Source organism: Entelurus aequoreus, linkage group LG23, assembly GCF_033978785.1.
Source record: "Entelurus aequoreus isolate RoL-2023_Sb linkage group LG23, RoL_Eaeq_v1.1, whole genome shotgun sequence".
NCBI lineage: Eukaryota > Metazoa > Chordata > Actinopteri > Syngnathiformes > Syngnathidae > Entelurus > Entelurus aequoreus.
The window spans coordinates 22,065,219-22,087,604 of record NC_084753.1 but is presented as its reverse complement, the minus strand read 5'-3'; the positions used below and the strand labels follow the sequence as shown (position 1 = coordinate 22,087,604).

Below are 22,386 nucleotides of genomic sequence, written 5' to 3'. Positions count from 1 at the left end.
ACTTGTTACACACAGAGTAAATCCAAGAGCAGGCATGCTAATAGCAAAGCTAGCTGCTAAGCTAGCTTTAAATATCAACAAGAAATATGTGCTCAGTAAAGTTTAAGAAGTGTAGATGAAACCAGGTGACAGCAGGAACTAAGCAGCTATTAACATGAAATTAACGAGTAATAAGTGTTACAAAGAGGATAATAGCTGGTGTGTAAGAAGTACACAACATGTAAGAGGTTCGATCAATCGATCCATAAATTGCTAGTGTCGATACAGAGGATAGTATCAGTATATGATCGATAGTAGAGTGGTTATGTCGATATTTTTATTTTTTTCAATTTTTTTGGGGGGTGTTTCATTAATATTTACAAACTAGATTAATTATTCCCTGCACACAGGAGGACTTTGAGGGCACCAACCAATGGATTTAAATGAGTGCTTTTGTTTGGTTATTTTGTACTATTGTCTTTTTCTTTTCTCAAACAATTGTATGTAATAAAAGAGAAAGAAAAACTATTTTAAATATTATGTTGATATTAACTGTCAATAGCACTCACAATAATACATTGAACAATTTACAGTTGTTACATGTGGTCGGTGTCCGTATTGGTATTGACTGAGTAGGCCTGGGCCGATATTTGATAAGTCAATTAACCGACGATAAATGAAAATTAAAGTCGGTAAGTTTTCCAGTGTTAATAAATCGCCATGTGCATGCTTCAAGAGCATTCACGCTTTTCGTAGCTTTTAGTGGCTTCGTGCGTTTGTACCAGTGGTGTGCCATCAGGGCCAGCAAGGCCTTCTCTGCTGGCCTAACATAACCAGAAATCATGATATAATTAAAGATAAAAGTTATTTTTTATTTACTTTCCCTAAATATCTAAAAGTATTCATATTCTCTTCATGTCATATTATGCTCCTTCCAGCGCTGTTGTTTTTAGGTTATAGAGTTTTTATCCAATCAGAATTCAGCTAGCTTATGTTGCCATTCTGTACCAAATCTGGGTTTCAGAATCAACAATGCTGGCGTCCATGCACTGTAAGCGAACGGACACATACAGTTGACAGACAGTTGCGATAGCCAATCAGATCACGAGTTGTTGTCAGTAAGGCCTTCTAGATGGTCTAAGGCAGATATATATTGTGATGTTATGAGCTAGGTAACATAAGAACTCCATTACCCAGCATGCCACAGTAGTGAAGAGCATGCGCAGTAGCCCCGTTTAGCCATGCCGGCAGCGGGATGTTTTTGATGAGCACCTCGTGGAGTAAACTTTAAGAACTCAGCCAACACGCCTTGTCTGCATCTTGTATGATTAGACAAGACAACAAATATATTTGCAAGGCCATTTTCAAGAAGGATATTTAAAGAGAAACTACATCTTGTCAGACGATGTCGGCCAACCCTGGAAGCTCGAATGGGTTCTATAGATTGTGAGTTCAGATATTTTATTTCTTTATTTTTTCACGTTTAATATGTTTTTTGCTATTTTAATTTTGACAGTAGCACATAAGATATGTTTTAATTGCTGATGCGGGTTTATTGATTTTTAAATGCACCAGAAAAGTCATGTGGGGACATCAATGATGGTATTTTGAGAGGTAATCATTGAAGTCGGACATCACTGAAGGCCTAGGTGGGACACGCACGGCCCGCCACTGGTTTGTACCATAGCGGAATGAAAAGAAGGGGGTGAATTATCTTGTCCTCGTCTTTGACTCTTTGTGCGGCAAGGTGGGGCTGCTGGCCTGCTAGCATCACACAGTGCAACAGGTTAGCATGTATTGCAGCGAACATGGACAAAACAATCACAAAACCAAATGCCACTGTACCAATGTGGGAATATTTTACTTTAATAAACCTTTGGAATAAGATGAGCCTATCAACATCTCGAAGCCAGTTTGCCGAATGTGCACGACCACTTGAAACACACCCTCCCAACAGTCCACAGACTCCACACTCACTTTGCACTCAGTTCGATTTTGGCGAAGAAGCCAGATCAGTGGAAACAAAACAGTTCAAAATGGTGTGCGCTCACAGAAAATGGGGTTAAATACATTGCCAAAGACATGCTGTGATTTAAAACTGTTATAAAACTGGCATTTTTTAAAAGTGCTCTCATGTTGGTGTTCCTCCCTCAGAATCTGCCAAATTTAATTTTGTTTTGCATATGACCTGTTAATATATCTGTTCAAACTGTAGTGTTTATATTATTACTTAGCACTTTTGTTTAAAAAGGTCGTAACTTGATTGTCAGTTAAGTAAAGTACAACTCTACCTTTGCCTACATATTCAATATTGAAGTGCAACTTTGTTTGTCAATACTTTATTTAGCTGTTTTATTTAATGTTATGGTTGTGTATATTTGAGGCCCCCGAATCCTCACCTTCAGATATTTTATTGCTTTTAGTTGCAATTTTTATTCAAGTGCAAAATGTTGCTAACAGACAAAGTATATTTTATTGTTATTTGTTTGTTTTATTTTACTTGGAGATTTAAACGTTTTCAATTCAATTACAATGTTGAAATACACGAGAAATACACGTTTATTGCTTTTAAAATGATATACTGTACATGCAATATTAGTATGTATTATCATTACATAAATGTTTAATTTGGTCACATAAATATAATGGCAATAATATCAGTTATCGTCAATAATTTGTAGTCAATATATCGTCATATAGGGCATCACGGTGGCAGAGGGGTTAGTGCGTCTGCCTCACAATACGAAGGTCTGAGTAGTCTTGGGTTCAATCCCGGGCTCGGGATCTTTCTGTGTGGAGTTTGCATGTTCTCCCCGTGACTGCGTGGGTTCCCTCCGGGTACTCCGGCTTCCTCCCACTTCCAAAGACATGCACCTGGGGATAAGTTGATTGGCAACACTAAATTGGCCCTAGTGTGTGAATGTGGGTGTGAATGTTGTCTGTCTGTCTGTGTTGGCCCTGCGATGAGATGGCGACTTGTCCAGGGTGTACCCCGCCTTCCGCCCGATTGTAGCTGAGATAGGCTCCAGCGCCCCCTGCGACCCCGGAGGGAATAAGCGGTAGAAAATGGATGGATGGATGGATGGATATATCGTCAAGCAAAATTTGTTATCGGCCGAGCTCTGCCATGAATGATCAGTATCAGAATTGGCAGCATAAAACCCTGATTAGAACATCCCTACTAGCATTGATAATGCATGATAATGAGATCCACTACTAAAGTTGTATCGAATTCAACTTTTACATATAAAATACATCTACAGTAGATAATTACAACAGTTGTTTTCTGATTTATTTTGTTAGTGCAGCGATTTAGAATTAGAGTAGCTGTTTTGAATATTTTTACTACGTTGTTTAGCTATGTAAAAAGTTATACCATTTAACCCTAATGTCGTGACAAACAAGACTGTCAGACTCCATTGACTATTTATTATAATACCAAATAATTTAACATACTATTGCTGTTACCTGTTGATGAGTTGCTGACAGGTGCGCCACTCAGCACAGCAAAGCCGTCAAGGTTTACCCATTCGGGATCTAAAAATAAAAATTATGTGTAAAATTATCTGCTAACATGCATTTGCAGGTATATACTGTATATATATATAACAATAATGGAAATGACCATTCCTAGTAAATACAATGAATGAAGAGTAAAAAGGCCTTGTTAATACATCACGGCATATCATAGAAATCCTCGAATACCACAAATATTCCTGTTGTTAGGCTAGACATGATAGATAGATAGATAGATAGCACTTTATTGATTCCTTCAGGAGAGTTCCCTCAGGAAAATTTAAATTCCAGCAGCAGTGTACAAAATTGTAAAAAAGTAAAAAGTAAATAATGGGGGTATAAATGGAGACAAAATAGAAAAATATTACAATATAAATGGGTTATACTTGTATAGCGCTTTTCTACCTTCAAGGTACTCAAGGCGCTTTGACAGTATTTCTACATTCACCCATTCACACACACATTCACACACTGATGGCGGGAGCTGCCATGCAAGGCGCTAACCAGCAGCCATCAGGAGCAAGGGTGAAGTGTCTTGCCCAAGGACACAACGGACGTGACAAGGTGGGGATTGAACCCCAGTAACCAGCAACCCTCCGATTGCTGGCCCGGCCACTCTACCAACTTCGCCACGCCGAAAAAATGCAACAATGAGAATAAAAATATAACAGTAAAATAAGAATATAACAAGAGAAACTAGGCAGTAGTGACCATGTTATGAAAAAGTATTTCACTGTTATTGTTTTGCATCCCCTGTCATCCTAGTACCCCCCCTCCCCCCAGAGAGGAGTTGTACAGTCGAATGGCGTGTGGGACAAAGGAGACATCAGATCAGAGCAAATACTGTCAATCAAAAGTGAGCTTTCTCTCCGTAAAGACAGTAGGTTCTTTTACAAAAAAAAATACTGTTATTATTATTATTTTCTTAAAATTGGAAGGTTCTAATACACAGCTCTTGTGTTCCTCATGTTTTGGTCACTGAGGTCATTTTCTTTTGAGGTCATTTTCTTTAGGGATGTTCAGTACAACTTTGGTGTGCCATCACTCTGCTAACTAACCTTTACCGTACTCATTGTTTTCTCCGGGGAATTGGTCAGAAGTTTCCTTCACTGTTTTTTCCCCCCCAGTCTCTTTCTCCCCATCGTATTCAGTGTCGCTCTTCCCATTTCAAAGCAAACCTGCCTTTGATGTTCCAACAGTAGCTTTCCAGACACATTTACGATGCAAAGGTTAGTGCCACGGTGTTATTTACGACACTACTGAGGAAATAACACACAATCTGCAAGGATTTGTTTCTGTTTTGGAAAGGCACAATTCCAGACATTTACGACTTATCGGCTGTTGCGGATGGCAAGGTTACTACACTGCACATGTGAACTCAAAGAAGAAAATGTCTTTTTGATACACTATGAACACGTTTTTGGAACTTTTTGTCTTCTATTATGACTAGGTGTGTAATGATTCAGTTCAGAATTTGTGGTTACCGATTCGATTTAGGGCCGATATTTTATTAGAACAATACGATCCAAAACGATTCACTTGGTTGAAACCGATTCAGTAACTTCTTTGCAAAAAATTTCCACCAGTGTGACTGTGAAATAAATACTGGATACTGGACACTATAGGTGAAGTTGTCTATATACGTGTTTTTTCTTCTAGGGGAATACATGAATTATGGATACAAACAATTAAGTAAACATCAATTAATAGCCAGTACATTCACAGCGTATTTAAATATACTTCAACCAACACATTAGGTTGAATTAACAAGAGGAAACCTTTTCTGCTCACATTTTCAACATTCAAGCAATTTTTAATAAAAGTACAGTAACCAACATTTTAACAGTAGATGTACCTGCTACTCTTGCTGTTGTTTTACAAATTAAAAATAATACAATATTAAAAATGGAGTTTAACCAACATCTCCTCTGGTTGAATTAACAGTAGGTTTAGCTGCTACTTTTACTGTTGTTTTTTGACATAAAAATAGTACAAATACAAAATTAATTAATATAAAAAATTAAATGCAACAAAATTTATTCAGTTCAAATAAGCAGCGGTTTGACCTGCTGCTATACTCTCATTTCATTAAACAGCTACAATAGCAGAGAAAAGTCATGAAAAATGCAAAAGCCACAAAACAATAACATAACGCAATAACACATAACACAACAACTATAAGCCAAAACATGACAATACAAAGACAGAACGGAAGTGACAGTGGACAAGTTTTGGCGACTCACCGACTTTCTGAGACAGAAAGTTGAAAACTGTGTAATAAAAAGTAAGTAAACCACTTTTTCAGTCATAAAACACATTTGATGGTGTTGGCGCCTCCCTTCCTAATTTCCATTGCCTCCTTCATCCATATTTGATTCTGATGAAATTACTTCTCCTTAAAAGAGAATTTGCATGTTGTGTGTTACACTTCATGTTGTTGTGGAAGTCAGTGCGTTGCCTAACTTGCCCCGCTGTCACTTCCGGTGTAGCGGGCATGTCTTTTGTAGCTTAAAGTTGTGTTGGGGCTTTAAATTTTTGTGTTGCGTTGTTTGCATTTGTTATGGCTTTTGCAATCGTGCAAGCTATCCGCTTTTTTTGTTTTGGTGAAGTCACAGACGGGAAAAATAGACTTAACGTTTAACTTCCTTGTTTTAAAAAGTGTTAAACTTCATATATAGTCTGCCATTTTTAAAGCCAATGTTTTCCTAGTGTCAATAAAATCAATCAATTCCCTTTTAAAACATTCTTGGATCGATACCTATCTTCCGGAAGGCAATTTTGCCGAGCACAGACCGATAAACTTGAAATGCAAGAATATAAATCGATCTATGTATCGATCAATCGTTACCCCCCCTAAATACTTACATACTATGTTCAGGAAGTTGGTCCGTCACCATAGCTTGCTCTGCTGTCACTTCCGTCGAGTTTTTTGCGTTCTTTATGGCTTAAATTTGCATTGTGGCGTTTGTATTTGTTGTGGCTTTTGCAATCGTGCTGTAGCTGAAAAATGTTGTGTTGTAATTTATGATATTGTCTTGTCGCGTTTGCATTTCTTGTTACTTTTCTCGGCCATTGTAAATAATCCGGTATTCTTGTTTTGCAGACTGATGGCGATGACGCCACAGACGGGCAGACAGATTTGACTAACGTTTAATGTCCTTATAATTAAAAGTAGTAAACTTAATAGAAAGTCTGCTGATCTTTAATCTAATGTTTTCCTTTTTCTAATACGGATAAAATCCATTCCTTTTCAAACGATGTTGGTTCGATACTTATCTTCCGGAAGACAAATTTACAGGGCACAGGTCGATGTAGTTGAATCTAAGGAATGTAAATCTATATATTGGTTAATCATTACACTCCTAGTTACAACTTTATTACACTCATAACCTAACAACTTTATTGTCATAATATTTCTACTTTACCCTTGTAACATTTTCTTGCAGGATTACAACTTTACCCTGTTAACTACCTTTACAACTGTGTTACTGTATCTTTACAAATGTATTATTAATATTACCCATTTTTCTTACAAAAATACTACTTCACTGTGGTTATGATTTTTTCTTGTATTACTCATATTCTAACTTTTTCACTACACAACTTTCTCCTGATAATGTTACCACTTGTCTTCACTTTATTACTTAATCTCATAGTAACATTGCAACTTTAGATTTTTTGGCATATTATTTAACAATACTATCATTTCAACTTTATTTTTGTAAAATTACTGGTGCTTACAATAGTCGACTATTGCATTCGGAGAATTTGATTTGACTATTGACATTGCAGTCAAATTGTCAGACATTCAATTGTCGTTGCTTCCTGTTGTGATGTGTCTAACCCCCCCACCCCCCACATATGCGGTCCTCTCCAAGGTTTCTCATAGTCATTCACATCGACGTCCCACTGGGGTGAGTTTTCCTTGCCCTTATGTGGGCTTTGTACCGAGGATGTCGTTGTGGCTTGTGCAGCCCTTTGAGACACTTATGATTTAGGGCTATATAAATAAACATTGATTGATTGATTGATTTTTAAAAACAGAAAATTTAAGTTCCGCGACCAAGTTGACACCAGGAAGCAACGACAGCTCTGACAAAGTCTAAATTGTCAGACAAAAAAATATTTTTGTTTGCAAACAAAAATAGTTTACCTATGTTTTAAGAAGACATGATGACCGCAATTGATCTTGTGTTTTGGGAGGATGTTCTGAGAAAGGGCCATCGGGACAAGCCCCACATCAAACACCAAAATCCGCCATTGGCCTTAGTAGGTCTCAACAAAAAATGGACTCGGCGTGGGCAGAAGAAGTTTGTTCAGACAGGAAGTCTCCCTCACTGCTCCCGACTGGAAACGGTAATGATCTCTCTTCAGGTTCACTTACGGAAGGAAACTTTGTTACGATGTTCGATTTCTCTAAATAGTCAAGTTTGATCGTTTTCTCTGCAAAATGCCAGAGCCGAAGCGAAGCCCAGCGGGACCAATCCGAAGACCTTAATTAACTATCCAATCTCTGCAATGTTTTTGTATACCTTAGTGTCCTTTCAGAGGTAAAACATTTGTGAAGGAGATATTATTTGTGGGGATCCCCATTAGCTGTATTTCTGCTAGCATACATGTAGCATACATGCTAACATACAAAGATGCCTGATTTCGACTATGGGCAAAAATTAACGAATCAGATTAATCTATGAAAATCTGGCTTAGTCGAAAACTGCCCCAAAAAGGACCACTTTCTCTCACATTATTACGACTCTACTCTTTTCTCGTAGTATTACAACTTTATTTTCGTAACATTACAACTTTTTATCGACTTCAGTTTCGGACCTTTATTCTTGCCTTTTTTTACTCGTAATATTACTCCCCCAACCCTTTTCTCCATGGCCCTAATACTCTGTGAAGACACACAAGTACAGTAATCACAACAAACAGAGGACGGGCTGGCTACAATCACTATTGAAGTATGGCCGGAAGATTCCAAGTAAAGAGGAAAATGGAATAACTATTATAGCAAGCCACGCTGTCCGTGCAGCAATGTGTAGTCTAGACAGCAGGCCAAGGTCGGGAATGATTTAAGACCCTAAAACCCTGAAGCTCACAATAATCATCGTCTTCCGTGCTTAGGATCGTAGCACAACAAACCTCCACTTGAACTTTCTCATTATTATTAGTTCCATCTTGTCAGTCATTCAGTGACTATCTTACCTACATCCTCCACTAGGTGGGAGCGGCTCTCCTTGCCCATGCGAGCGTAGCGATGAGTTCTCATTGGTCTGTTGCCGCTGACCACAGGTCTTCCATCAAGAAGAATAGAAGGCTCCCAGCTCTCCCTCAGGCTCTTATCCATTGAAGTTGGCTTCCCATGATGTGACCTCAAGGGTTTCTCTGCTGGAATGAAAATCATACATGGATACATTGGTGTCTCCATAAAAAGTATTTTTGGACGATGTCTTTTCTTGTTATTGTTCAAGACAACCACTGATCAAAATCAGTTCAAGCAGCTAACTTAAAGATAATTAGGTGTGAGAGTATGTTTGAAGGCTAAAAAGATATGGGACACACATGTTCACACAAGAAGACGACACATATGCAAGTAAGCCCTGAGGTTCTCCGCTGTGTTTCAGCTTTTACAAGAGCACCTCTCACCATGCCACAAAAATCCCCAAGCGCTGACCTGTAGCTCCACCCAAACGACTTTGCCTTGAACCCCAATAACCCAACTAAAAACTACCATTACAAGCCAGAGCCACCAGTGATGCTGTTATCAGGGTTCGTACACTTTTTCCATGGCCAAATTCAAGCACTTTTTAAGGACTTTCAAGATCAATTTTCCAGTTTTTCCAGTACCCTTCAAAAGGCGAAAACCAGTGTAGTAAATCAATCCATAGCCTTGTTGTTTGAGGTCTTTAGGAAACATACGGAAAATCTGGTAAAACCTAAACCTAACATTGAACCAGTAGTTATCATTAACTGAATGGGGCATAGAAAATGAAGCAGTGTCTGTAGACTATTCAATGTCATTGGTGTTTGCAAACGTGTCTCCATTTGTGTTGTTTTTCAAATTTCTTGTTATTTTTCTTACTTACAGCACTCAATAACATCGAACAGCACGGATTGATTCACACCGTATTTGTGCTTGTAAACTGCATAATGTGATACAAATACACGCACCCTCAAAATGTAAATTTCACTCATTTATTAACAAAACTGTTCCACATTAATATAAGGATAATAAATTAAAGGAAAGTATTTTGTTTGTTTCACAACACCTCCGCCACCTTTAAGCATATCTAGCCTTATAACTGTGGCTATGAAAACAAATCGATTTTTAGTTGAGGGAAGTTCTTAACATGATAATTTATCATTTACAAACGCTCGCTTTTTTCCTTTCATAGCTCGTAATAACTGTCCGTAATTAACACATAATCTAGTGCTGATCTCACAGTTTAGCCTGTACAAAAAGGTTAGAAAACAAAACTTTAGCTAACGTTAGTTAACTTGTAGGGCTAGTAATTTCCGTGGCTTACCTTTCATATGACTCGAGAGAGCAGACTCTCCCATTGTGAAAAGCAGGATTTCCTTTTTGCATACTTTGCAGCAGGCTACACGTCATTGTCCATCCAATGTTCATTAAAACGACAACCTCCCGGCATGATGGACCGATGCACCACTGTCCTCTTGTGGGCGACACATAGCCGTATATACCGTATTTTCCGCACCATAAGCCGCCCCGTGTTGTAAGCCGCACCTTCAATGAATGGCATATTTCAAAACTTTGTTTACCTATTAGCCGCCCCGTGTTATTAGCCGCACCTACGCTACGCTAAAGGGAATGTCAAAAAAACAGTCAGATAGGTCAGTCAAACTTTAATAATATATTACAAACCAGCGTTCTAACAACTCTGTTCACTCCCAAAATGTAATGTGCAAAATTGCAATCACAAAAATAGTAACACTCAAAATAGTGCAGAGCAATAGCAACATCAATAACTCAACGTTGCTCATACGTTAGTGTCACACAACACACAAAATAAACATTTAAAGCTCACTTTCTGAAGTTATTACTCATCCACAAATCCCTCGAATTATTCTTCTTCGGTGTGCTTCACTTGTTTTTTGACACCATCTGTGATGTGGACGCGCATGAAGTCATAGATCAACAGGGACGGAGCTGCGTGAAAAAAGTCACCCGGTCTCTTCGCTCATTTTTTCTTCATCCACCCATCCCTTCAAGTTAGCTTTTATGAAGACGCCGGCTGGAAAGTTCTCTTTTGGCAAGGTCTTCCTTTTGAATATCACCGTGGGTGGGAGTTTCTGGCCGTTAGCATGGCAAGCTAGAACCACAGTGAAAGACGACTTCTCATTCCCTGTGGTGCGAATATTCACCGTACGTGTTCCCGTTGTATCCACAGTGCGGTTCACACGAATATCAAAAGTCAGTGGAACCTTGTACGCGTGTCTCTTAGTAGGAGACATTTTGTGGTCTTTACAGAAACACACAAATGAAATGAAACGTAATATCCGCGCGCTTCTTCTTCTACGGGGGCGGGTGCTCACCTTGGCGGTTGCTTACAGTAGAAGAAGAAGCGCTTCCTCTTCTATGGGGGCGGTTGCTTACCGTAGAAGAAGAAGCGCTTCCTCTTCTACGGGGAAAAAAGATGGCGGCTGTTTACCGTAGTTGCGAGACCTAAACTTTATGAAAATAAATATTAATATTAATCCATATATAAGGCGCACCGGGTTATTAGCCGCACTGTCAGCTTTTGAGAAAAATTGTGGTTTTTAGGTGCGGCTTATGGTGCGGAAAATACGGTACATAACAACCTAATGTAAGGGCTCGTGCAAAGCCAACAGCTCAAGCGTGTAGCTTTCATTTTTAAGGAAACTTATTTTACTTTTTTTCATTTTATAATTAGCCTATCGAGTTAGACTGCCGAGAAATATGATTGACATTTCCAAGCATTTACAAGCACTTCACCCAAACTTCAAGAATTTTTCAAACCTTGAAACACAGCATTAAAATCCAAGCATTTTCAAGGTTTTTAAGCACCCGTACGAACCCTGTGTTATGTTTTAGGGCTGGTTGCGCAACAGAAAGTCACATTTTGTGCACCTGCCGGGGTTTAAATATCAGCATCTCTAATTTAATCATTGTCAAAAATGTGCATATATATGGTTCCCATTCATGTATTTTCTCTGTGTCAGGTTTCATGTCAAATTATGCCAGAGGCTACAGAATTCCTTGTGGCACCTATATGGGTATTCCTTTCCACCTGACCTTAAGTTAACTATTTCATGTTGGTGGTTCTTTATGACGAAGAATGATTGTTGCCCTCTGGCTGCAGACATTAACACCAGCACATCAATCAGCACAATGCCAGAAGAAATCCTGTCTTTCTATAATTGATTGCTGAATGTTGATTTGTGAGTAAGGTAAGGCAACAGCCTAGGGTGTTTTAGCACTGGCCAATGAGTTCATGCACATATGTGAAGTCATATTTACACATCAGCGAGCCAGGAGTAGTGGAAAAAATATTTGTCTATAAAAAGTCAAAGATGAAACATTATAACAATATAGGAATAGAACAACAAATAAGTAGATAAGTAATTAAAAAGGTTAATAATACAAATAAAAATGCACATCTTATGAAAAAAAAGGCTTAATATTATAATAATAGTCATATAATTATAAAATACTGTCGAAAACCACATTAAATTATGGTAACTATGAGGAAAAAAGTCATAGAATTACAAACATAAAATCTCAGAATTTTAAGAGTTCTGCCGTAAATATGACATTGAAGTCAAGTTACATATCATATATGGCTCGTGCTCACGAGCACAATGGGTGAGCTAGAGAAGCCTCACCATGAAGTCAAAATATTACCATAATAAAGTTAAAGTCAAAATACTAAATAAATGTATGTTAACGTAACATATTATGGCAAGAGTCATTCAAATAACTATAACATATAGAACATGCTACACGTTTACCAAACAATCTGTCACTCCTAATTGCTAAATACGATTAAATCTTATACGTCTAGTCTCTTACGTGAATGAGCTAAAGAATATTATTTGATATTTTACGGTAATGTGTTAATAATTTCACACATAAGTTGCTCCTGAGTGTAAGTCGTACCCCCGGCCAAACTATGAAAAAAACTGCGACTTATAGTCCGAAAAATACGGTACTTTGCCTAGTATAAAACATCTAACAGCAACTCCCAAAAAAATACAAGTAAATAATTTTTGTTTTGAAAGGCTTTCAAAGTTTCAGGCATTAGACTAGATTCGTGTTAGCCCTTCCCACTGACTTTGATGGCTGAGTTTCACAGACAATAAATTAATGAATTAATACAATTAAATAATGATTAAATTATGTACTTTTACATTAAATAATGCCACATTTAAAAACACACTTATGTGTTTCATTCTAACTATAATCTAACTATAACAACACATTTAAGTAGTTACTTAAAGATGTATTTATTTAATTGTGTCTCATTTTGACCCTGCATAACATTTCAGTGCCCAACTTGTTTTACCTTTGTTTGATAGCAATGAATTATATAGAAAATTGCCTTTGAATAGATTTATTTCGTCTTCTCAACATATGTTTTGTTTCCATTTATTTAGATTGTTTGGTATATCAGATTTAGTTTGAACCTTGTTATGTTTCAACTAACAACTGCAGTCTTCATAAGATATATCATCTGACCGTTGTGACGTGTCACATTCTAGGCGTGGCCCAACCTGATGAACCCGACAAGTCAGCCATCTTCATGTAAATCAGTCCTTCTGAAAAAGAGGGGCAGGCGTGACCTCGGAGAACATGCTTTTTTTTGCCGTACCAGAATATGATGACGAGTATGTAGCCCTTGGCTTCACTGTAACCACTGTGGAAGACCGGTGCCTTTTTTCCTTTGATGTTAATAAGCTTACAATGTTATGCAGAGGTATAGTTATAACAATTTTATAGACAAACTAGATGAAGCTATTCCTAAAGGAATTGAGTGTTAATGCTCCAATGCTGAAATTGAACTTCAAAATGACTAATTGTTGAAGTAGAGCACACAATTCCTGAACAGGATGAAGTTGGAACTGTTTCAATCAGATGAAAAATGTGGGAAATGTGGGAACATTTGATTTCAATGGGAATTTCGGGAAAAGCGGGAATTTTTGGGAAAATGGTAAAAAAAAAAAGAGACTTGAATGGTCTGAATGAGTTGAAATGGTTGGTGTTGGAATTTTTCAAATCGGTCAAGGAATGCTGAAGTAGTAACATGTTGAATTGAAAAACGGTATTACGGAATTCCTGGAATTTTGGGAAAAAACGGGAATTTTTGCAGTTCAAAAAACAACTTAGTTTTTTTTCCTAATTAAGAGGAATGCTTTGACAGTGGAACGGTTGAAGTGGGTTGAAAAATGTGGATGTAGTCACCAGAAAATAGGGTGGAAATAGGGGTTTGGAAAACCAGGAATTTTGGAAACTCCTGGAATTTTTTTGAACTTGGAAAAAAAGTAGTTTGAATTTCCAGGATGGTGGAATGTGTTGAAGGTGGAATGGTATTAATAGGTTGAAAAATTTGGAAATGGTGGAAGTTTGAAAATTGGCCAATTCATTTTGAATGAGAAAGATGTCCCGGAAAACCTGAAATTCTGGAAAATCTGGGAATTTTTGGAATTTTTCAAGGGAAAGCTCGCGATTCCCGAATAGGCTGAACAGTTTGAAGTTGGAACGGTTTGAATCGGGTGAAAAATGTGGAAGGTAGAGCACGCCAAAATCTGGAGAAGATGAAGTTGAAAATTTTGTGAAAGCTTTGGAGTATTCACACAATTATACTATTTATAGTCACGGTGAAGAGTGGGGGGGGGCGTGAAATATTTTCTTCTTCCTATGTGGCGTAACAGAAAATGTTTGAGAAACACTGTGTAAATATCTTTATGTAACAACAACAAACAACTAATATACAGTACCTAACAAAGTTCTCTGAGTATAAGAAACAAAACATATATGCCTTTACGTTACAGGTTCACTCTGTAACTGATTATTTACATTTCCACTACTTCCTATGGGAAAAAGTTGCCTCAAAATCCAAACAAATTGGAGGTGTAACAGCCTTCCAGACCCAACTGCATTCAACCTTTCAGGCTCATCAGCGTTGTGACAGGTGTGCTTGTGGCCCAGATGGTACTTGTTTAAACCTTTGGAGCGCTGCCATGACATGACTTCATGACACAGGACATGTCATCGCTGGCAGCTCGGGCAGGCAGTCAAGTAAGATGCAGGCGGTGTTGTCGGACGACTCGACAGCATGTCAGGTTGTTGAAGGAGAACTGCACTTGTTTTGGGAATTTTGCCTATCGTTCACAATCAAAATGAAAGTCATGATAACAGATGTTTTTTTTTTTTTTAATGCATTCGAACTTGTGAATAAATGTAAATACTGCTTGCAATGGAGTCAATGGGAAGTCCTCTATTCTGCCCATAAAACCCAATAAAAAAAACATCCAAAAACCGCCAAAAATACTTAATTTACATTTCATGACTTGAATATTTATACTATTTATACACTAATATAAGTATTAGTGATATTGCTATTATAACACAGACAAACTAGTTATAGCGGCGCCGTGATAACAAGCTATTGTGGCCATGTTGACATCATCGACTGGTGAGCTGTTCCTCGCCTCGGTGCTCGCTAAATCATAAATCATGCCTCTCACGCTGATATTAGGTAATCCGACAAGTTAGTACAAATTGACAGCCAATTTAGACCCGGTAATGGAGAGAAAGACACGAAATGACACTTGGTCTTTACAAGGGTTATGAGCCATATCAGTCGGCATCCTAATGACCGCAGACATTGTACAGTAAGTGATGTTTTATTTTGTTTGCTGGCTCTCATGAAGTCATCAGTGAGTAATAATCAGTTAAAGAAAAAAAGCAAATGTTGTGATGCGTTTTTTAAATTATTGCGCCGCATATGCTTAAAAGGAGCAAAATACGTCAATATTAGATGTTATTATGAATGTGCCTGTTACTACATTACATATATACTTACAGCATGTACAGTATGAAACCTTAATAGAGGTGTTTGAATGTGTTTTTAAGAGCTTTGTGGGCAGAATAGAGCGACTCCTATATGTTCCATTATTTACTATTCAGAGTGCCTAAAAAAATTAAAACATATGTGTTCTTGTCTTACATAGGGATTGTGAATGATACGTATAATTCCCCCTCCAAAAGTGCAAATCCCCTTTAAACACACCTTGAGCTGTGTGGAAGGATTAGAGAAATCTTCTTTCTGCCTTAAAGTGCAGTCACGTTTTCTGTCAAAACAGCAAAAGTCGCTAAAATTCCTCTTCAAGCCTCTAGAGAAAGCTCCTACAGGAATCCAGCATGTTCAGTGAGCCAGGGAAATTAAATTCCACTGGCTTGCAAAGACATGATCGCCTCCTTCTCCTCTGTCTCACTTACTTTCCTACTTTCCAGGAGGAGTTGCAGTGACATTATCCAAGTACACTACGCCTCTGTTCTCCTGTTGCCAAGGTGTCCCGATACACTTACAGGCCTGGTTTCATTAGATGACTTGATAAATATTACACTGACAAGCTGATTACATGTGAATAGAGAAAGTCAATGGGCAACACTCACTTCTCCCTTAACAACTACTGTAAAAAAAAATGCCCCAGAAGGGAGCCTTTTAACTGTGAACTACACTTGGAGGCCAAGCACCAGTGACCCAAGATTGCATTACGGAGCTCCCAAGTGTGAGCGGTGAATAAGTACAAAAAAAAAATACAACACAAAGATGCAGAGGAATGTTAACTTGGGAAAACCATTGCTGAGTCACTTTTCACAAATTCCAAAGTGTACTGTTTTAGACATCTTTTTTTATTTTATCGCTTTTGTTTCAGGGATATTTTTTAAGGATATTTTTGCAATGAATCACATAACTGACATTTTTCCCAAATTCCAATAGAAATAATGTAATTTGGAAATTTGTAGTATGTTAGGTTATGTGATTATCTTATGTGATGACTGTATTATGATGATAGTATATATGATAGTATATATCTGTATCATGAATCAATTTCAGTGGACCCCGACTTAAACAAGTTGAAAAACTTATTCGGGTGTTACCATTTAGTGGTCAATTGTACGGAATATGTACTGCACTGTACAACCTACTAATAAAAAGTCTCAATCAACACAAAAAAAACTGGACCAAGTGTGTGAAAGTGAGTGTGAATGTTGTCTGTCTATCTGTGTTGGCCATGCGATGAGGTGGTGACTTGTCCAGGATGTACCCCACCTTCCGCCCGAATGCAGCTAAGATAGGCTACAGCACCCCCCGCGACCCCGAAAGGGACGAGCGGTAGAAAATGGATGGATGGATAGGTTTGTCCTTAAAAGGAACGTATATTTTGCCCTTCAGCGCAGTACTGTATTGGGGTCTATAATATATATATTATAATACAACAAATAACACAAATCAACCAATAAATCAAAACGTCTCCAAAATTAATCACATATACAATAAAATATTTTCAAATATTATTTGCCTATATTTTGCATTTAAAGTATATTATCTTTGCATTTATGTATGCTTATAGTAATTGTTCAATAAAAAATATAAAAAGTATGCAAATTATGAAAATTTATTAAAACCAGCCAATACATCAAAACGTCTCAATAAAATTGAGGCAAATTTTTAATAAAAATATTTTTGAAATATTTTTTTGCATTTACATTTGCATTGTTTATTAATTTTAATGTATATCTTCTTATAATAATTATTTAAAAAATATGAAAAATATATACGACTATTACTACTAATAAAAAACAAAAAATAAATACATAAAAAAGTTTAAATGAAAATGAATCATATTTAAAGAAACCCTTTTTAAATATTATTTTGCACTGAATTTATATTATTTAGCACTTACATATGCTTATTGTAATGATTTAATAATGAATATGAAAAATATACTACTACTACTAATATTAATAATAGTAAAAATAAAAGCTAATAGAAATCAGCGAATTAATTAAAACGTATCAATTAAAAATGTGTCACATTTAAAAAAAAATCTAATATTTTGCAACATATTTTCATTTATATTTGTTTTGCATTCATAGCTGTTCATGGTAATTATTTCATTTAAAAACTATAGTACTACTACTACTAATAATAATAATAATTATAGTTAATACAAAATTGTCCAAAAATCTGAAAATTTTGATAAAATGAGTCAAATTTAAAAGAACATTTTTTCAAATATAATTTTGCATTTATTTTAACTTATAATTATTTATACTTAAAAAAAGTATCGCTAAAAATGAGTCACATTTTAAAGAAAATGCTTTCAATTATTATTCAGCATTTATAACCGTATTTATATTATTTTGCATGTATACCTTTATATGATAATTATATAATAAAAATATAAAATGATAGTACTATTACTAAAATAATTATTACTAATAAAAATAATAATAAATACACCAATAAATCAAAAAGTCTCGTTAAAAATGAGTCATATTTAAAAGACAATATTTACAAATATTATTTTGTATTTATAATATTTTGCATTAATATCTCCTTATGATAATTTTTGAATAACAAATATGAGAACAATTTACTACTATTACTAATACAAATAATAACAATGAATAAAAAATCTGTCGATAAATCAAAAAGTCTTGATAAATAGGAGTCACATTTAAAATAAAATATTTGTAATAATATTTTGCATGTATATCTCCCTAAAAATATAATATATACAATATAAAACCATACTACTACTACTACAACTTAATATAATAATAAAATAAAAATAATAATAATAAAATTAATAATGGTGATGATAATAATAATAACAAAAGACTAATACAAATAATAATAAACATGATATATTTTACATTTTTGTAGCACTTTTCTAAGTACAGTACTTAAAGCAAAGATGTTCAAAAGTTAGTTTAAAAACATACCAGACATTTGCTGTCCACCGATTTTCCTTCAACTCCAATAATCAACAAGCAATAAAACTGATGACCACTATGAATTAAAAATGCTAAAAAAAACAACACATGAAATTGAACTTTACAAGGCAAAGTTGCCACTCAAAAGGTATTGATTAAATTAAGTAATATTAAGGTGCAACTCCCCAAAAATCAGTTCTGCATGTTATTCTTTCTCAATAATCACTTTGTTTACAACTTAACTATATGCATTGTTTAATATAAAAACACTTTCATCAGCTTCTTACAAAAAAGCAAACTGGAAGAATCACAATTCAGCATGCATGTACACATGTGCACCTGATTATTGCAAAAATAAAGCAAATACTTTACCTGTCCATCCACCTCCAGGTGTGCAGAAAGCGACAAGAAGCGCCAAAAGCGTGCTACTTGCGCACAGAGCCATGGTGCGTGTGGTGCACAGATGCAAGGAGAGACGCACCAGCAGCCCAGCACAGAGGGGCTGAAACTCAGCGACCCTCCCATCAGCAGCCACTTGAGCCTCTCGCCCACTGGAAAGACAAGCCAAATATTTTGTTGTTTTAAATCAAATAATCATCAATAAATACATATCAGTTATTGCTTTGAATTTAGAATACACTTCGGTGCTGATTAAAGAAATGTCTTAATGAAAGCATTATTATGATGGATATTCCCTTATGGCTCCCTCTTGTGACCAATATTTGAAGAACAGTTCATGACGTCACAGTAATTCTGCTCAATGGCAAAGGGGTCCTCTAGATGGCGTGCTAATACACTGGTGTTTTCATAAACACTGTATTGCGGGATTAGTTGTTCCAGATATTACTGAATTCCCTTTAAAAACATTTTAAACAACCAAAATACCGGGCCAAAAAAAAAGTTGTATTAAAAAAATAGACAAAAAACATTTTAACAAACATTAATATTAATATTAAATTAAGCAGTCAGCAGGGCTATTCAACTACATAATGAAAAGTGCCACAGTTTTAAGAGCCCAAGGACATCGAAATGTGGATGTTTGGTCCCCGCAGGTTATATTTCTTTGAGACTGTGTTTACTTATTTACAAAGTAAACACATCAGTTTTCAAATTGCACTGTCAATAAATTCATTATTCTGCCCTCGTACTCAATTCCAGCGTGTGCAGCTAAGTTAAAAGCATGAATAAACAGAAATTTTGTTTGGCCATTGTGTATTTTCCATAAATAAAACGGAAGGTATAAGTGTTAATACAAACACACAATTATCTACAGATGTTAACATACATATAGAAATTACACAACATTTACACAACGTATGTGACTTATCACAATTAAACCTAAGATGTAGCATTCTACTACTGGTCAAATTTAGCGCTACATGTACTAAACGAGCTTTACTCTCAAATATCAACACAACCACAAATACAAAAGGCATCACAAAGTCACCAATTTCAATGCAAAACAAACTAAATATCTTTATAGACAATAATTACTTACAAATGTTTGACCAAGTTTTGTGTTGAAGCTTACACACTGGGATTTCTACCTTTGTTGCGGCTGGTCTGAATTAATGTGTCCGTCGCTTAAAAGGGCCGACATAAAACAATGACTCCATCATTCATACTTCGTTGTCCAGTCGTTGTTAAAAGTCAGATTTTTGCTATTTATTTAGATTTTTTTTCAGGGTTGAAAGAGTAGTCTTCTTCTACTCACCCCACTGCTGCTTCATTGTGACACGCTTTGCCAGGCCGGATGTGGCCCGCGGGCCGTGAATTGAATAAGGCTGGTCTAGAGTGTGTTTTACGGATGTTTTGGCCTTTGTGAGCCTATATTGACGATAGCATGAGAGTTGTTGAATTATTAAATTACATTTTTATATAATTGTGCAGCAATACCGATTAAAAATAATTATTCCTCTTTTAAAAACAGAATAATGTTTGTTTCTATAGTACAAACCCCGTTTCCATATGAGTTGGGAATTTGTGTTAGATGTAAATATAAACGGAATACAATGATTTGCAAATCATTTTCAACCCATATTCAGTTGAATATGCTACAAAGACAACATATTTGATGTTCAAACTGATAAACTTTTTTTTTTTGCAAATAATCATTAACTTTAGAATTTGATGCCAGCAACACGTGACAAAGAAGTTGGAACAAGTGGCAATAAATACTGATAAAGTTGAGGAATGCTCATCAAACACTTATTTGGAACATCCCACAGGTGAACAGGCAAATTGGGAACAGGTGGGTGCCATGATTGGGTATAAAAGTAGATTCCATGAAATGCTCAGTCATTCACAAACAAGGATGGGGCGAGGGTCACCACTTTGTCAACAAATGCGTGAGCAAATTGTTGAACAGTTTAAGAAAAACCTTTCTCAACCAGCTATTGCAAGGAATTTAGGGATTTCACCATCTACGGTCCATAAAGGGTTCAGAGAATCTGGAGAAATCACTGTACTGTACTGCATCAACAAGCGACATCAGTGTGTAAAGGATATCCCCACATGGGCTCAGGAACACTTCAAAAACCCACTGTCAGTAACTACAGTTGGTCGCTACATCTCTAAGTGCAAATTAAAACTCTCCTGTGCAAGGCGAAAACCGTTTATCAACAACACCCAGAAACGCCGTCGGCTTCGCTGGGCCTGAGCTCATCTAAGATGGACTGATACAAAGTGGAAAAGTGTTCTGTGGTCTGACAAGTCCACATTTCAAATTGTTTTTGGAAACTGTGGACGTCGTGTCCTTCGGACCAAAGAGGAAAAGAACCATACTTGCCAACCTTGAGACCTCCAATATCGGGTGGGGGCTTGGTCGGGGGCGGGGGGCGTGGTTGGGGGCGTGGTTATTTACAGCTAGAATTCACCAACTCGAGTATTTCATATACATTTCATATATATATATACATTTCATATATATATATATATATATATATATATATATATATATATATATGAAATACTTGACTTTCAGTGAATTATATATATATATATATATATATATATATATATATATATATATATATATATATATATATATATATATATATATATATATATATATATATATATATATATATACATATTTAATTTTATTTACATATAAAAGAAATACTTGAATTTCAGTGTTCCAGTGGCTATCCATTAGATGGCAGTATTGTCCTGTTTGACTTCTCTGTTCAACTTGCAAGCGTATTTCTTCATCTTGCTCGTCGATGGCGTCGCCATGTCTGTAATTTCCTCGTTCTTCTGCTTCCTCTCCTTGTTGTGTGCGCAGTTGTGCACTCCACTCTCTAAAAGCCCTAGATGTTATGACGTCATTGGGCAGGCAAGCTGATTTATTGTGGGGAAGCGGACGTGAAAACAGGCTGTCCCCACTCAGTCTCAGGTCCGCATTGAGCTGGAGGGGGCGTGGCCTCCAGCTCTGGCTGAATACCGGGAGTTTGTCGGGAGAAAATCTCTGACGGGAGGTTGTCGGGAGAGGCGCTGAATATCGGGATTCTCCCGCTAAAAACGGGAGGGTTGGCAAGTATGAAAGAACCATCCGGATTGTTATAGGCGCAAAGTTGAAAAGCCAGCATCTGTGATGGTATGGGTGTGTATTAGTGCCCAAGACATGGGTAACTTACACATCTGTGAAGGCGCCATTAATGCTGAAAGGTACATACAGGTTTTGGAGCAACATATGTTGCCATCCAAGCAACGTTACCATGGACGCCCCTGCTTATTTCAGCAAGACAATGCCAGGCCACGTGTTACATCAACGTGGCTTCATAGTAAAAGAGTGTGGGTACTAGACTGGCCTGCCTGTAGTCCAGACCTGTCTCCCATTGAAAATGTGTGGCGCATTATGAAGCCTAAAATACCACAACGGAGACCCCCGGACTGTT

At 36.6% G+C, this 22,386-nt stretch overlaps 1 protein-coding gene across 4 annotated transcripts in view; it reads right to left on the bottom strand.

The window, feature by feature from the left end:
* fndc1 (fibronectin type III domain containing 1) overlaps positions 1-22,386 on the bottom strand; it is a 97,349-nt gene that overhangs the window by 59,723 nt on the left and 15,240 nt on the right. For 2 of the 4 annotated variants that reach the window (XM_062034945.1, XM_062034946.1), the window contains 3 exons: positions 18,860-19,038; positions 8,701-8,883; positions 3,448-3,516 (listed from right to left, as the gene is read on the bottom strand). In XM_062034945.1, the coding sequence (XP_061890929.1) occupies positions 3,448-3,516; positions 8,701-8,883; positions 18,860-18,932 (325 nt within the window). In that variant the 5' untranslated portion in view covers positions 18,933-19,038. The remainder of the gene's footprint in view (positions 1-3,447; positions 3,517-8,700; positions 8,884-18,859; positions 19,039-22,386) is intronic. The other 2 variants (XM_062034947.1, XM_062034948.1) reach the window with 2 other exon arrangements.